The sequence below is a fragment of the Ochotona curzoniae genome, unplaced genomic scaffold (assembly GCF_017591425.1).
Source record: "Ochotona curzoniae isolate NIBS_2020 unplaced genomic scaffold, NIBS_Ocur_1.0 contig_3819, whole genome shotgun sequence".
Classification (NCBI taxonomy): domain Eukaryota; kingdom Metazoa; phylum Chordata; class Mammalia; order Lagomorpha; family Ochotonidae; genus Ochotona; species Ochotona curzoniae.
In genome coordinates, this window is record NW_024466004.1 from 8319801 (window position 1) to 8337377 (window position 17577).

The 17577-nt window shown below is 57.1% G+C and overlaps 1 protein-coding gene across 1 annotated transcript in view; it reads left to right on the top strand.

Moving 5' to 3' along the window:
* The window catches only part of TTBK1 (tau tubulin kinase 1), a 30223-nt gene extending 18454 nt beyond the window's left edge, over positions 1-11769 (top strand). Inside the window, exons 13-14 of the mRNA XM_040982981.1 lie at positions 9251-10812; positions 11358-11769. Coding sequence (XP_040838915.1) covers positions 9251-10812; positions 11358-11769 — 1974 coding nt within the window. The remainder of the gene's footprint in view (positions 1-9250; positions 10813-11357) is intronic.
* The last annotated feature ends 5808 nt before the right edge of the window (positions 11770-17577 follow it).

The window sequence follows — 17577 nt, forward strand, 5'->3', positions numbered from 1 at the left end:
TACGACCCCCTTGTGACTGGTGCTTACTAAGGCTGCACAGTGCTACAGCCCTATGCAAGTGAGTGTATGTGAATCTATGTGCGTGTGAATCAGAAAGAAGGCTGTGCAGTCCTTGGTGGTTTCCTGTGTGTCTGCTCTCCGCCTAACTTATCTCTCTTCTGCCTCCATCCAGTTCCATCCCCTGGTTGTCTCTGGTCAGAGCACAGAGTTCAAGACCCCTACCCTGACCTGGGGGTGCTGGAGGGATGTGGGCAGTGCCCTGGCTCAGCCACACAAGCTGCTGTCCACTCCACTCTACTTCTTTGTCCACAAACTTTTTTCTTTTAGAAGCTGCCTGGACTGGTCCTAGCCTTTGGTTCCATCCCTGCTCCCACCCCAACTGCTCACTTTCTGAGCTCCCCAACCCCCAGCCTCCACTGCTATCTGGGCGGCCTTGGCTGGCACCATGCTTTGCCCAGAAAGAAGGCAGAAGAAGGGTCCAAGAAGACTTTTCTCATGGAGACCAGAAACACAGTACACAAGTGAGGGAGGGGAGACAGACAGCGGGCCTGGTCCCTTCCTCTGGCACTGCCCTCCCCACCCCCACCCCGGACTCTCTTCCTGTGTTCCCCCTGATCCTGGGAGCTGGGGGCACTGAGGATAGAGTCCCTCCCATCTGAGTGAGGAAACCCAGCCCCCAGTGATATGGCACTCTCTTCCAGAAGCTTCCATCACCTTAGTCTGAGCACAGGGCCATCTCAGGAACTAGAACCCTGAGGTGTAAGATCCCAAAGTGCTTTGTGCCTCATCCAGATGATGGCAGGGGATCTGGCAGGTTGTCTAGCCTTCCCAGGTGGGTGGGATTTGCAGTCTCATGCACCCCTACCCAGGGCACCTGGGGACAGGACGTGACCTGCAGATCTCCGGGCAGGTGGCATCTTTTGGCGCATCCAAAGGGCGTTTTGTAAGCCATAACTCTGAACTAGCATGAGGTGCCCTTGACGGTGTCAGTACCTCTTTAAGGTGCCTCTGACTTTTAGGAGTCACTGGTGAGGGTCAGGTTCATGTGAAGCTTGGCAAAGTCATGTGTCTCTGGCCCCCAGGCTAGAGAGGTAGGCCATGAAACTGCAGTGGCATCAGACTCTCTCTTCTTTTTTTTTCCTTTTGAAGGACACCCCTGCAGGGGAGGCCAGGGTGTTTCAAGGGGCACCGCCCTACATGGAATGGGTGCTTGGCAAAGAGCCTGTGCCCCCCGATGTTTTGAAACTCCTGTTAGTTCTCCGTCGTCACAGTTTTTGCATGTAGTAATGGCTTCCGGCGATTTCTGTTCCGTTTTATGTCATGGGCACTGGCACATCAGGTGCCAGGCCATGATCCATGCACTTTACTCGTTTTAACCTCATGGAAGCCTGTGAGGGGAGCCCCAGTGTTATCCCCATGAACGGACTAATCAGAAGGTCGAACTCCTCAGTGTGGTCAGGGAATGCTGACTGCATGGAGACCCCTGGAGCTAGTTGAGATGCTGTTCTCCTCTCTCTCTCACTAGGGAACCTCCAACCGCTCACTCCCACATGCTCCCCCCAACCCTCTTTCCTGGGGGAAGGAAAGCAGGTGCTAGAACCCCTGACGGGGGAGTCAGCCTCACAGACAGAGCCATCTGTGACATCAGCAGGGGACTGTGAGCAGGTGTCACCAACTGACACAGCAGCAGGAGCCAAGCAGTGTCAGGGAGATTGACCAACAGAGAAATCCTACAGCCATCCTCACCTCCACTGAGCATGGCCACTCTTCCAAATTATGCAAAGATCAATTTTGAATTGTTGACATCTATTCTTTTTAAATCAAAGTTTTAAAAGAAAAATCATGGTATGAGCTGCACAGGACCAGTTGACTGGCAGAGATGACCCAAACTCATTTTGCCACGTGTGTGAAGAATGCCCCTCCCTAGCAGCCCACCCTGTCCAAGATTGCAGCTCTCTAAAGTGGTGGTGGCTGCGGGGGGAGCAGTGTTCTGGCACTGTTCTTGACTAGTGGGACATGTGGCCCATGTTGTGTGTGTGTGTGTGTGTATGAATGTGTGTGTCTTGTGCATGTGCGTCCTGGAACTTGTTCATGGTGAGTGGGGTCTTTGTAGGAGAGGATGGATGTTGAGACTCTGAAACCGTGTACCTGCCTAGGAGATCCCCAGGAACCCACAGCCATCCCCATGAGCTCAAGGCAGCTTGGGTCACAGCAATAACCAGACACGCATCCCAGACACTAACGGTCCAGAACCTTTTACATTTAGCATTTCTAGTTGGGGGGGGGGGGAGATGGCAGAAAGAGCCCTGTGGAATGGTGGGAGAGGGGATCCTGCAGAGGGCAGCTGAGGTTTGCCTCCAAGTGTGGGAGTGCAGGGTGCATCCTTAGATTGAGTGGTAGCTGGGAGATTGGATCTGAATGCTCACCCCCACAACCCCGTGTGGATGTGGGACACTGCCCCTCAACAGGGCTGGCACGCAGCCCACCCCTCAATCGATCTCTCAACCTTAAGGTCACCTTCTCCCTAAGGGAGGGGCCTTGGCCAGGTCCTCAGCTCACTCCAAGACCCTCCCCCGTTTCCCCACAGCCCACAACACCCAGTAGAGCAGTAGAGATGGCAGCCCAGGACCTGCCATGGCTGCCATAGGCAGGGCGGGCAGCAGGGGAAATGATACCCGTGGGGCGGCAGGGTCCTTCGGGAGCTTTTCCTTCTACCAACCACGAACCAACCCCCCCCCACACACACACACACTCTCTCTCTCTCTTACTCTCAATGCACTCTGCGGACAGCAAGCTGGCAGCCCCCTGGCCCGGGGATGGGGTGGGCTGAGGGGTCCTCTGGCGCCCGCTCGGGCTCCGTGCTCAGCGCGGCCCTAGCCCCACGAATGTACGATCCGTCATTGTCACTAGCTGCTCCACGGCGTCTGCCCCCATGGCTGCCGCCGCCCCCTGCTGCTAGACGACCCTTCTCTCGCTAGGGTCGTTCCCTGCTTCAAGCTCCCCTTTCGTTTGCTTTTGCCATTTGTGGGGCTCCCAAGTTCCTCCTGGCGGAGGCAGGGGCTGGAGGAGGGCTCCCCCTCTTAGTGCTTCCAGGCCTGGGGTGCAGGCAGGGGAGGGGACACGGAGGTAGGGCAGCTGGCTAGCGCTCCAGGCTCGCGGGGAGGCCGGGGAAGAAAGGGGCGACCTATTCCCCCTCCCCCGTCCTCTACCCCTAGCCTGTTACCTCGTCGCCCGCAGGGCTGCCTCATTCCCTCCCCCTCCTCCCATAATTGGCCTTGCATTTGGATGCCAAAGAGCCCAGAGTGGAGGGGGAACGAGGTTTTGAGCCACCCAGCACCCCTTTTTTGTGCCCATGACCCATCTGCGTTCCCATAGCCCTGCTTCACTTTGGGCCCTGGAAGGGTCCCCAAACATGCCCTTACTCCCGACTCTTCCCCCATCCCCACCCCCGAAAATAAAACTCAGGGACCAACATCTGCTTCCTTTGCACTTGCTCTGTGGACCCCAGCCTCCCAACTGCCACCCCTCCACCCCGCTTTGAAGAGGCTTCCGTGGCGGGGGGCGGGGCTCCGGGCGCTTAGAGCTGGCAGTATTGAACGAGGAGAGGGGCTGGCCCCTGCCCCTTCAAGTGGGGGGCCCCCCCGCCTGAGCTCCTCCTTCCAGAGACCCTGGCTTTTCCTTTCTCCTCGGGGTGAGTGGGGTAGGGGTGGAGAGCGAGGGAAGGGAAAGGGGGTGGGTGGTGAGCGGACCCTCCTGGAGATCCCAAGCCTCAGCTGGTGTAACTCCCGAGGCCCCCTGGTTCCATGGACCCCCAGCCCTGCCCCTTTTGTACTGCAATAATACTGTATTATACGCTTGCACTAGTCCCCCGACCCTGCCAGCCTCAGCATGCACGAAAAACTCAAAACCACACACACATGGAGATGGGACGCATTTCGTTTCTTCCTCTGTCTCTCCGGGGTGCGTCCTTCTTAGTGTACATAGCGGCGTCGGGGTTTGGGGGCCCGGGATGGGTAGAAGAGCATGCACTGAGCCCCCCCTCTCCCTGCCCCTAGACTGCGAGTACTGTACAAATCCAACACTTGAAACCGACACGCACACGCGCGGCGCCGCCACGGGGGTGGGACACAGACACGCACCCACGCGCACACGGCTGCGCTTGAGCGGCGCCGCGCTGTGCGAGGGATTCCTGTGCCTTTTGAAGTCCCTGTATGTTCATGCAGACAATCCGGAGAGCTTGTGCGCTACCAAATCCTGATTAAAAGACGCCTTCCAGGAACCCGCGCCTCTGCCTGCTTTCTTTTCCCCTCCCTCCCCTGCCACCGCTCAGCCGCTGAGGGGTGGGGGACAGCCTGACATTGACACCAGGGCTTGGGGAATGGGGGACAGGGGAGTTCCAAGGGAACGGCATCAGTAGGGTTGGGCCTGATTGAATTTTCCGGCGCTCTCCTTTTCTGGGGGAGATCCCATATATGTGTGTGCACTTGGGTCTATGGGGCCTAACTCCAAATCACCTGTGGCAGAGTGGGGAGCTTACCAAGTAAGAGGGTACAGAGTCAGGGTGTGGGAGCGGGTTATAGCTAGGATGCCAGAGGCTTAAGGCTCTCTCTTCTGCTTCTGGGGGTGGTAGGGGAGAAGGAGGAGGGGAGCTGGGGTGAATGCAGGGCCTGCAGGTGCCAGGTAGGTTGAAGGCAGACTAAACTAATCTGGAACACTCAAGTCCCTGAGGGGTGAGGGGATCAGGTGTATGAAGTCTGTGTGGACGGCGGGTAGCTGGCTCCCTGCACTTGTGGGAACAGGGTGATGCGCAGGGACATGCTGAGCTTGGAGACCACACAGACCCAGACAGCTAAAAGCTTTGGGAAGACACTGGGGGCTGAAGGCTACAGCACCCTGCCCTGAACTCCGAAATCTGGTATGGGAGTGGTGGGGCACGATGGGAGGTGTGCACCAGGCAGTTTCCTGAGGCAGGAGGAAAAGGAAGGCACAAAGCTGTCTTCCTACAGTGGGCAAAGGGTGATGCCCGGTCCCACCTCCACCTCGCATCTCTCAGCCGCTTGCTGCCAGCCTGCCTTCGGGCAGCTGGGGACTGGGGGGTGGCTGGGCAGTGCTCTGTGTCTGGGTCCAGACAAGAACTGATCTGGGCACCCTGTGTGGGCACCCCAGGCAGGGACATGGAATAGCCCAGTTCTGTGTCTGGTGCGCAAGGTCTTCTCAAGCCTAAGGAGAGCCCAGCTGTTGTGGGTGGCTAGGGACAATGGAGGGCTGCTCTGTTCCTTCCATTTGCTTTTTAATTTATTTATTTTTAAAGATTTATTTATTTTCATTGGAAAGGCAGGTTAACAGAGAGAAGGAGAGACAGAGAAAGATCTTGCACCTCTTGGTTCCCTCCCCAAGTGGCCACAATGACTGGCGTTGAGCCAGTCAGAAGCAATGAGCCAGGAGCTTCTTCCTGGTCTCCCATGTGCATGCAGGGGCCCAAGGACTTGAGCTATTCTGCTACTCTTCCTGGCTAAGAGCAGGAAGCTAGATCAGAAGTGAAATAGCCAGGACACAAACCAGCACCCCTGTGGGATACCCAGGCTTGCAGGTGGAGGATTAGCCTATTCAGCCACAGCATCTGGCTCCTGTTCCCTTTTGTTGCTGGCTGGCTGAAATGAGAAAGGACTCTAAACTGGGCTCAGTGGAGGGTGGGGCAGTGCTGGGCTTTCATTCTCTCTGGGGGTCTTGGCCAGAAGAGCCACTGCCCAGGCTCCAGGCCTCATCGCATCTGCCTTTTGCCAACCCTGTGTAAGCCAGCAGGGAGCACATGGCTGTGCTCCTGTCTGCTTTTATGAGGTTGGAGCTTTAGAGCGGCCAGGTCTCTGGGAGTTGGCATGTGGGAGCCCACTCACCAGATGGGGTGAAAGTCGCTACCCTGGGCAAGGTACACGCTAAGCATGTAGACAGGGCTACTGATAGCTGTCTAGGTGAGTGAATGAGGCACTCCTGGGCCACCCCAGAGTTCGCAGGGTGAGGGTGAGGCTGAAGAGAGAGGAACGGGACCACCTCCTTCAACTCAGAGGCAGAAGGGAGAGGGACAGAGGGACCTGGTATAAGGGTTTATCCACCCTGAAGGCAGCACTATCCCTTGCTCTGGGACTTCGAGCGAGCCCTCCGTCCCAAAGCCAAAGGGTCCTGGCTTTCCCACCATGGGAGGCTGGGGAGGTGCTGGTCACTGGCAAGCCCAGGTCCATGGCCAAGGCAAGGTCTCTCTCCAGGTCTTAGCTTCCCAGTCTATTTTACAGCTAAAAGCTGACTTCTCTTTTTTAAAGAATGATTTATTTTTATTGGAAAGACAGATTTATGACAGAAGAAGAGACAGAGAGAAATATCTCCCATCTTTTGGTTTACTCCTGAAATGGCTACAGTGACCAGAGTTGAGCCAATCCAAAGCCAGGATCCAGGAGCCTCTTCTGGGTCTTCCACATGGATGCAGGGTCCCAAGGCTTTTGGTCCTCTTCTGTTTTTCCAGGCCATTAACAAGGAGCTGGATGGAAGTGGATCAGCCAGTACATGAACTGGTACCCATATGGAATGGCGGTGTTTGCAAGCAGAGGATTAGCCAGTTGAGACATTACACCAGCCCCAAGAACTGACTTTGAGCTCTCATCCCTTCTCACTCTGAGTACCAGGAGTGGAGGACTTTGAGATGGTGGCGGGGAGTGTCCCAACTGCCATCACCACTGTGGGCATCATGTACAATAGCTCTTGGGCCTGGCCAGATGGCAACAGAAATGCTGGTTCTAGCAGCAATGCTGCAGGTGGCAGGAGACAGACAGGAAAATGGGCAGAGACTCTCTTGGGCAGGGAGGTGACCTGCTGTGGTAGAAGGCGTTCCTGCCCTGGGACAAGTGTGGCTGGTGCTGGGTGACTCAAGGTCTAAGCTGTACTGGCAAGTTATGGTCAGAAGCCCATGTCTGCCCGCCTGTCCCCCAGCTGTCAGCACCAACCCCTGGCCCCTGGTCACCATTCACACCCAGGGGCTCACAGCTCCTGCCTCTGCCCAGCCACTTTCTCCAGCCTCTGACCTCAGTTACTGCCCCACTGCACATGCAAGACCCAACCCAGAGGCATGCCCAGTGCAGAGGGAGAGGATGAGTAAGAACAAATGAATGGATGGCACAGAGAAAGGAAGTGGTTGCTAGGAGACTTCCTGTCTGTGTGCAGGGTGGGCAGAATTTGAAGAAACTTCCCTGCCTGGTTCAAACAGGGTGGGCTGGGATTTGCTGAGGGCCTCCATCAGGTCGCCACCAGGACTTTTTGAGACGTGCCTGCCTTTCCTTGCCAAGCCCAAGACGGTGCATCGGGCTGTTCTGTGGTTAGAGAAGAGGGTAGTGATCACTAAGGATCACTAAGGATCACTAAGGATCAGGATGAGGGAGCAGGACGGAAAGAGATGTGAACATGACCGTGGCCATGGCAGAGTGTGCAGGACCACTGTCCTGAAAGGGAGATTGTACACTCCACAGATGCAGGGACCACTGTCTGTCTAGTTTGACCCTATCCAGCTTCCATGCCGAGCACATAGTGGCTGGGATAACAGCACTCAAGGAATGCTTCCAGCTTGAGTGAATGAATGAAACAAAACAATATGAGTGAATGAAAAAGCCTTCGAGGGTTTCTGTTTATCGGAGAGAGGACAGGGTAGACCCATGCGCATCCTCATTGGACAGATCTGGGAGGTCTTTTAGGGGAGAGTGCAGGGAAACAGCTGCTCAGTGGATGGACAGGAAGGGTCTTCGAAGACATGGAGTTGCCGTAGGTGGACTTGGAAGCGATTTTTTAAAAGATTTAATTATTTTTATTACAAAGTCAGATATACAGGGAGTAGGAGAGACACAGAGAGAAATATCCTCCATCTGATGATTCACTGCCCATGTGACCGCAGCGGCCCGTGCTGCGCCGATCTGAAGCCAGGAACCCAGATCCTCCACTGGGTATCCCACATGGGTGCAGGGCCCCAAGGCCTCGGGCCATCCTCTACTGCTTTCCCAGGCCACAAGCAGGGAGCTGGATGAGAAGTGGAGCTGCCGGGATCAGAACCAGCGCCCATATGAGATCCCAATGCATTCAAAGCTAGGACTTTAGCAGCTAGGCCACAGTGCTGGGTCCAGAAGCAATTTTTTTTTTTTTTAACATGGGTAGGAGAGCTGGGAGAGACCCCGGGGGCAGCCTGGGCCAAAGGTGAGATATGTCACTGATGTAGGACCTGCTGCTGCCTCCCCCTACCACCCTTCAGCACTGGCTGGAGAACAGGGCAGGGGTCAAAGGTGGCTGTAGGAAAGAGGCTAGGGATGAAGCCAGAGCTAGGAATCGGGGTGAGGGGCATTTGTGGCCAAGCCAGGGGTCAGAACTGTCTCCTGTGCCTGGAGCAACCATGGTAGATCTGCAGCATGAGACCAAGAGTGAGAGTGAGCGCAGGTGACAGAGCATGGGGGCTTCAGATCTGACCATCACCCAGGGCAGGATGGAGAAAGCAGGCTGGCGGCTGTGGCACAGTCAGGAGGAACAAGACTGTGGCCATGGCCCTTGTGGACCTGTGCATCCTGGGTTGTGGATTCACCACGGAGCATGGTGAAGAGAGAACCAAGAATGTTCAGGGACCTTGGCATGAGAGGCCTGACTTGGTTAAGCCAGCTAAAGGAGGCTAAGGCAGTTGGGGGGCCGAACAGTGGCTGGAAAAGCTAGAATAGGCATGGCCATCACGATGTCAAGGGCCCGTGTGTGAAACATCAGGAGGAAAACTTAATAGTCACAAGCGGGGGTTGGGCAGGAAGGGAGCGTGTTGGAACGGCAGGGGCCCATCCTGTACCTTCAGGGCTTGTGGGACAGCCCCAACTGTGTCCTTGTGGGACCCAAGTCCCCCAGTAAGATGGCTGTGATGGCACTCAGGGATGTTTGCTGCCCCTCATCTACAGAGAGCAGAGGCGACCTCAGTGGTAGCTCCTGGGGCCCTCTAGGGTCCAAGTCCTACACTTAGACTTGACTGTGGGCCTGGGGTGGGGAAGGGGGAGGGGGAGAAGGGGCACATGGTGAGGGGTGAGTTAAATGGGGGGAGCAGGGAGGGGGAAAACCCACAGGAATCAGGTTCCGAGGCTTCAGGGCCAACTCCCCACTCCCGAGTGCTGTTCTGGAGTCTGAACCCTCGGGTGAACATGCCATGTGCTGAGGGTGGCCTCAGTGGTCCCTGTGTGTGCTCCTCCTGCAGGTGCTCTCCGTGGCGCCCCCGTTTGAGGTGAACGGCCTCCCCCGGGCTGTGCCTCTGAGCCTGCCCTACCAGGACTTCAAGAGGGACCTCTCTGACTACCGAGAGCGGGCCCGACTGCTCCACCGGGTGCGCAGGGTCGGCTTCTCGCACACGCTGCTCACCTCGCCCCAGACTCCACTGGTTCCTGTTCAGCCTCAGGCCAATGGGAAGGAGGAAGAGGAGGAGGAAGAGGAAGAGGAGGAAGAAGAAGAGGAGGAAGAGGAGGAAGAAGAAGAGGAAGAAGAAGAAGAGGAGGAAGAAGAAGAGGAGGAAGAAGAGGAAGCAGTGGCCCTGGGGGAGGTGCTTGGGCCCCGCAGTGGCTCCAGCAGTGAGGGGAGTGAGAGGAGCACAGACCGGAGCCAGGAGGGTGCCCCATCCACGCTGCTGGCGGAAGATCAGAGGGAATCCCGGGGCCGGGCCTCCATGGCTGAGGGGGACCTGGAGCCAGAGGAGGGCTCCAAAACGCTGGTGCTCGTCTCCCCTGGTGACATGAAGAAGTCGCCTGTCACTGCCGAGCTGGCCCCGGATCCTGACCTGGGCACCCTGGCTGCCCTCACGCCTCAGCATGAGCGGCCGCAGCCCACAGGCAGCCAGCTGGACGTGTCTGAGCCGGGCACCCTGTCCTCTGTCCTCAAATCTGAGTCTAAGCCCTTGGGGTCTGGGACAGGACCCGGGGTGGGGGCAGTGACCGCAGGGGCGGGGGGCGTGGCTGTCACCTCCTCACCCTTCACCAAAGTCGAAAGGACTTTCGTACACATTGCGGAGAAGACCCACCTCAACGTTATGTCTTCTGGCAGCCAGAGCTCGCGGCCTGAGGAGCTCAGCGTTGGTGGAGAGTCGGGGATAGAGGCACCCTCAGATGGGGGTGCAATGCAAGAGGGGGCCACAGAGCCCCTGGAGAATGGCCTTGTCCTGCGTGGGGCTGAGATGGAGAGCTGTGTCCTGTCTGGGTCCCCTGGGGTGACCCCCTCAGAAGTGGCCACAGACTCCCTGCCCAATGGCCCAGCCCTGGCTGAAGGATCAGCCGCTGTGTCCACGCCAGAGTTAGGCTTGCAGAAAGTGGCCAGCACATCTCCTCCCCTGGGCCCACAGGCCATGCCAGGCCCTCGCCCCAGGAGCCGCATCCCTGTCCTGCTCTCTGAGGAGGACACAGGCTCGGAGCCGTCGGGCTCACTGTCGGCCAGAGAGCGATGGAGCAAAAGGGCCCGGCCGCAGCAGGACCTGGCGCGGCTGGTGATGGAGAAGAGGAAGAGCCACCTACTGCTGCGGCTGGCCTCTTCCTCCTCCAGCGAGGAGCAGCGTCGCGCCTCCGAAACGCTCTCCGGCACGGGCTCTGAGGAGGACACACCTGCCTCAGAGCTGGCGGCGGCCTTGCCCAGGAAGGCTGGGCAGGCATCTGCCGGCCGAAGCCGGATTCCCCGCCCCATCAACATCCGCATGCCTGCCACTGCAGCAACCCGGCAGACTCTCAGCCGAGCCCCTGGCACGCCGGCCCCGGCGTCCGACACAGCCATCACCAGCAGGTAAGAGAAGCCACGCTGGTCCCAGGGTTGGGCAGCAAGTGGCCTCCTCCAGGCCAAGAACTTTCCAAATTCTAGGAGGGAACTTAAACTCTGCCTCCTGTCTGCCAACTTCTGGCCCTGATGTAGGGTTCAAGTCTATCTTGAGGAAGGTCGGGGGATCCCTGACACATGCAGCTTTGGGGTGCCATGAAGGTGTTTGACACCAAAGCATAACATCCAGCACTCTGGAGGGCTAGGAGAAAAAATTATTTCATGTTAATACAAGCATGGATGCATTATAGATTACAATACAAAATCCGTGAGAATTAAAGGAGGGTCCCAAACAAAGCCTGTAGTAGACTCCTCCACCAGCAGTCCATAGAGGTCCTGCATTAGAGGCTGGAGCACCAGGCTTCAGTTTACCCATCTGTGCCTTGGTCGACCCGGTGCTGGCTGCTCATGAGGATGGGGGTCCCAAGCACAGGGCCCTGGAGGATTCTGAGTCTGTCTTTTTGTTGTTTTTTGTGTCCTGGTCTCTCCTCCTGCCTCTCGTTGCTCTCGAGCAGGCTCCAGCTGCAGAAGCCCCCAGGGTCAGCCACCGCTCCTGATCTCCGCCCCAAACAGCATCCCGGGACCGGCCGCCGCAGCCCGGGCACCGGAAGAGCCCAAGCCGGTGCCAAGCCCTCAGCTCCCCGCAGCCCGGGCCTTCCCGCCTCTGCCCGACGCCACTCCAGCGCGTCCCCTCGGAGCCAGTCCTTGTCTCGCAAAGAGAGCCCTTCCCCTTCGCACCAGGCCCGGCCAGGAGTCACCCCGGCTCCTCGGGGCGTCCCGCATGCCCGAGGAGGAGCCCAGCCTGATGGCAGTACCCCCTCCCCAGGAGGCCCCAAAAAGGGACCCAGAGGGAAACTGCAGACTCAGCAGCGCGCAGCAACCAAAGGCCGGGCGGGGGCGGCGGAGGGCCGGGCCGGGGCCAGATAATGATGCCCGCGACCCTCCGCGGCCCCCTCGCCCTGGCCCCAACCCGCAGCTGGCCACACTGGAAGCGCTCCCCGCACAGCCTTACGCGCGCCCGCCGCGCGCCCCCGGCTTACCGCCCGCATCGCGTGGACGCGCGCGCACGCGCGCAGCCGCGCGGGACCGGGGAGGAATCGCCTCCCTCCCCAAGCCCGCATCCTTCCTCTCCTGGCCGCCCCGTACTCCGGGGCAAGGCTCGGGTCTGTCTGCGTCACCGAGGAACCCACGTCTGGGGATGCCCTGTTCACGCCTCAGGCCTCGCTGCTCTCCACGCCCACCCCCATCTGCCCGGGACCTTTGCTTACATCTCCCGCGGCTCCCTGCCATTCCGTCTCCTCTTCCAGCCAAAGCCCCTAGTCTGCGGAGAAGCGGCTTTAAAAGGCCCAAGTGGAAGCCCCAGTCTCAGCATCTCCCCGCCGCACTCCTGCGGCCCCTGAGTGGGGTGACAGGAGGGGCAGGGAGGGGAGGGGAGGACAGGTCAGGGACTCGGGTCTACTCAGGTGTGACAGGGCAGCTCTGACCTGTCCCAGCTCCATCCTGGGCATGTTGGGGGAGGAAGAGGGCAGGAAGGGAGGAAGTGGGAGTGGGGGGAGGGAGGAAGGCAGGTATGCTTCCTTGCATCTTTGAGGAGCAGAGATCCAACTGTCCCCAAGTTTGAGTGGGGCCTCAGAAAACAATGGCGGTGTGTGGGGGGGGGCGGGGGGAGGCCTCTCTGGGCAAGTGTCTACCAATGGGAAGTTGTGGGGGAAGGGGCAGTCTTTGGAAAAGCTCTCACTCCTGGTCCAACCTGATCTAGTGCTCAGGGCGCATCTCCATCAGGAAGTCCTTCCTGTCGTGTGACCTCAATCCTGCCTGCTGTGGTTCAGCCAATTTTACCTGTTCCACCTACCAATCAGTGCTGGTAGAGGAGGGGCTGGTTGTCGTGATCTGTGTGCTAGTATTTTTTTGCAGAAGCTCAGTTCTACCTGGGTCCTCCCCTCCATCCTCTCCTCTGTGGGAGTGTGGGCTGGATCAGTGGACAGAGAAAGCAGGAGCAAATCCACAGGTGGCCCCCAAAGCAGAAGTGCCAATCTGATGTCCTGAGGGTGTGTGCTATGATGAGTGCCCAGCCCAACTCCCTAGAGTCCCTCGCCCTAACCCCATACCCTGCCTCCCTGAATGAACATGGGGTCCTCTGCCCTCTAGAGTTCATCCCCACCACATCATGAGTCCCCAACTGCTAGTGGCTGGGGCAGGCAGTGCCCTGGTTGCAAAAGGGATGGCCAGCCAGGGCTACAGCGGGCAGGACTTCCTCCATCCTTAATTCCCTCAGCCTTTGTCCCTTAGCCTGATCCTATGCTGTCCTGCCTCGAGCCACAGGGAGCAACCAAGACACTTCAAGGAAGATGACGACAGCCCCTCCCCAGTGTGCCAGTCACCTGTAAGGATGCCCACAAGGGCAAAAGCCCAGGAGCAGGCTGATGGTGCCCGCTGATCCCCTCCCATCACCACCACCCCCAAATCCCGGAGAGTCTGCCGACCTAGGCGGCTGCTGGCACAGCTTCTCTGCAGACCAGCTGCTCTGGTGGTGGGGGAGGCATCGGGGTGGACAGCTGTCAAGGTCCAGCCCACGCTGACACAGACCACTCAGGAAACCTCTCTGGACCTGATGTCAGGGCTGGAGGGGGACCGTCTGCTCTACCCTAGAGCTTCTCCGAATGACAATCAGCTCGTGCCAGGTGGGGACCAGGCAGGACCCCTGCTATCCAGGCCCCCCAGGGCCTGTTCCTTGCCACCAACCGAACCGTGAATGTAGGGGCCCCCAGCCTCATCGCTGCCCCAGGACCAACAACAGCCAGGCTTGGAGTCCGGGAGGAAAAGGAGAGGGGCCCAAGGGAGCCCCAGCCCCTATTCCACGGCCCATTCCACCCCCAGCCTCACTCAGTGCTGCAGCTGGCAGAGACTGCAAAAAAAAAAAAAACACAAACAAAATACACCAAAAACAAGTGAAAATACAGTCTGTCCTTGGGATGATGCAAATCCCAGGGTCTCCCAACCGACCTCAGTCCTCTGAGTCACTGAATGTCACCAGGGAGGGGAGGAGGACATGGGGTTCAGAGTATTTGAGTGGGAGGGTGGCAGGGGACAGACAGGATTGACCCAGGGCAGCAGACACCATGCCCCCACCCCTCAGCGCCACATCTCCAGCTGCCCCAATACCCTCCATGAGGCCTGCTGGTCCTGGGCCCCTCCCCTTATAGAGTGTCACCCTCTCCGCGCCCCAGCACTTGTCCATCACACTGCCTGTATCACTGACTCAGACCGCGGTGGGGCAGAGAGGATATGCACCCGAAGACCAGGCCTTGCCTCCCTTCCCCTCGGTGCCAGAAAGGAGCTATGTCCACCAACACCTCTTCCCTCGGCCCACCTCTTCGCAGGGCGGGGCCTGGCTTGCTCAACCTTCTCTGCTCCAGGGCTGGGAGGGCGGCCAGCCCCGGGCGGGGAGAAGCCACTGCAGAATGTTTACAAGCCACACAGAATGTAACACGCCGCTGCCGCCGCCACCGCCCATCCTCCCAGTCACTGCATGGCCTCTGTCCACCCCCACCCCGAGCCTTGGAAGCCGCCGTCATGATTCGACTGGATCTCGGAAGGGAAGTAGCCATCACACCATTAAAAAGCCTGTGGACCTTTCAGTAGGCCTGGACTCTTCTTCCCTTGGGCGGGGCCGGGGGTGGGCCGGAGAGAAGACCGCCACCACCGATTGGTGGACACGAGAGTGGGGGCTCGGAGCCCGCACACAGACCGGACGTGCGCAGCCACTCAACCCCACCCCTTCGCACCCGGTGAGAATCTGACAGCCGGAAAGCCAGCGCGCTCTGCCAATTCTCTGATGGCTACCGTCTCCCAACTCCCAGGGGCCTCTCTCCAGGTGTACTTTTACCAAAGAGGTAAAATGAAGGAGGTGGCTCTTGGTGTTCCATCAGGGGCTTCATGCATGTGGGTCATCTCCCACTGCTTTCTCAGGCCGTTAGAGGGAGTGGGATCAGAAATGGGACACCTGGGACTTGAGCAGGTGCTTATATGGGATGCTAACGCTGCAGGTGGCAGCTTAACCCACTACGCTGCAGCAATGGTTTCACATGACTTCATTTATATGAAATGTCACTAACAGGTCTTTAGAAACAAAGTAGTTGACTAGGGTCAATGTTGAGCTAAGCTGTTCTATGCAATGCTGGCGTCCTGGATAGTAGCACCAAGATCTAGTACTGCTCCACTTCTTTTTTTTTTTTTTTAAGTTTTATTTATTTATTGGAAAGTCAGATATACAGAGAGGAGGAGACACAGAGAGGAAGATCTTCCATCTGATGATTTACTCCCCAAGTGAGTGCAACGGCCGGTGCTATGCTGATCCGAAGCTGGGAACAAGGAACCTCTTCCCGGTCTCCCATGTGAATGCAGGGTCCCAAAGCTTTGGGCCATCCTCGACTGCTTTCCCAGGCCACAAGCAGGGAGCTGGATGGGAACTGGGGCCACTGGGATTAGAACCGGCTCCCATATGGGATCCTGGCGCGTTCAAGGTGAGGACTTTAGCCGCTAGGCCACACCACTGGGTCCTACTGTTCCACTTCTGATCCAGTTCCCTACTAATGCACCTGGGAGAATAGAAGGGGAGGGCCCAAGTGGCATCCACATGGGAAATCCAGAAGGAGCTCCTAGCTCCTGACTTTGGATCAGCTCAGCGCTGGCCCTTGCAGCCATTCAGGAAGTGAACCAGTGGAGTATAAGATCTCTTCTCCGTTTCTCCTTTCTGTAACTCTGCCTTTCAAATAAAGCAAATCTTAAAAAAAAAAAAAAACAAAAAAACAAAATACAAACAAAAAGCTGAAATGACATGCCCCAAGCCTTTTGTAAGAGAAGCCTCCAGTGTCAGGTTGGTGGGCAGGGCCATCCCTGCTTCATTCCCTGTGCATGCCATGTTTGGTTGTTTACTGCAAGTGTACCCTGTTTAAGGTGCTCTAACTCAAGAAGGAAGGTGAGGGACTAGGGCTGTAGTTCCACAGGCTAATCCTCCACCTGTGGTGCTGGCATGTCATATAGGCTACAGTTTGTGTCCTGGCTGCTCCATTACGGATCCAGCTCTCTGCTTATGACCTGGGAAAGCCACAGAGGATGGTCCAAGGCCTTCTGGTCCAAGGAACTCTGCACCTACATGAGAGACCAAGAAGGAGCTCCTGGATCCTGGCTAGAGATCAGCTCAGCTCCGGCTGGTGCCAGTAGAAGGAAGATCTTTGTATCTCCTTGTTTCTATCAATCTACCTTTCCAATAAAAATACATCTTGAAAAAGAAGAAGAAGGAGAAGAAGAATGTGAGTGTCTGTGGGGAAACCACAGCTAAGGAGTATGTCAGGGCCTGCTCAGCAGGAGAGCAGGACTTCGGAGTCTGGACTTTCCTGCCTCACCCCTAGGAGCAGCCCAGGGCTTGGCCCTGGGGCAGAAACCATTTATGCACTGACCAAGTAAAAGATTCACTCCTGGCCACCCTAGAGTCCACATAGCACCCACCATGGCAAGGCTTCCTGGCCACACAGCACGCCTCCCCTGCTCCGAGTCTGCCTTCCCACCCAGAGCTGTGTAGTATTCACATATTCCTTCATCCTGGAGACTGACACCCACACTCTTGGTTACTCTCCCCCTCGCCCCAACAGGCTTCAAGTCTTCATGAGGCAAGGTCCCTGTTGTCAGGGAACCTGTTTGCCACCACCACGCATCATCCACTGCATGATCTTTGTCACCACCATCCTTCACCACCCCATCACCAGCTTCCTCTCCACTAGCTCCAGCCCCTTACACCTATTCTGCTCTCTGTTACTCCACCCCCACCAATCAGTGTTCTTTCCCCCTCGTGGTTCTGCCATCCTAGCACTAGAATTAGCGCTCTAATTGATTTCTTCATTGCTGCTGTCCGTGGTTGCATGGGTCACAGCCACTGGTTAATGGTCACTGAAGCCCCAGCAGAGATGAGGAGGTCGGTAGAGGCCACTCAAATGGGAGAGGGGCCAAGGAGCAAAGGCTGGAAGTATAGGAAGTGCTTGTTGCAAGCAATCCCAAGTTGAAGTTGTTTATCCCAGGAACGTATCCTTCCCTGTCTCCATTAGTTTCAGTAACCACTTCAATGAAGGCATCATTATTTTTTTTCAGTGCATAAGTGCATGCCCTCCCTTGCTATCCATGAAGGTCCCTGCCAAGTTTAGGTTTGGATTCCCAGCTATGAGATGGAAGAATGGATGGCTAATATCCGATCAGGACAAGGTTTTTTTTAAAAAAAAAAATTTTTGGGGGGCCCGGCGCAGTGGCGCAAGTGGTTAAGGTCCTCGCCTTGCACGCCCAGGATCCCATATGGACGCCGGTTCTAATCCCGGCAGCCCCGCTTCCCTTCCAGCTCCCTGCCTGTGGCCTGGGAAAGCAGTAGAGGACAGCCCAAAGCTTTGGGACCCTGCACCCACGTGGGAGACCCAGAAGAGGCTCCTGGCTTCGGATCGGCATAGCATTGACCCGTTGCGCTCACTTGGGGAGTGAATCATGGGACGGAAGATCTTCCTCTCTGTCTCTCCTCTCTGTATATCCGCCTTTCCAATGATAATAAAAATAAATCTTTAAAAAACAATTTTTTTTCATTTGTGTTTTAATACTGTTTACATAGTTCAGAGGGATGCATGCCCATGTGGGCCTCTGATTAGGATAGGGAAGGTTGAGGTCTAGAGGAAGGTGGATGGGACAAATGTTTTAATT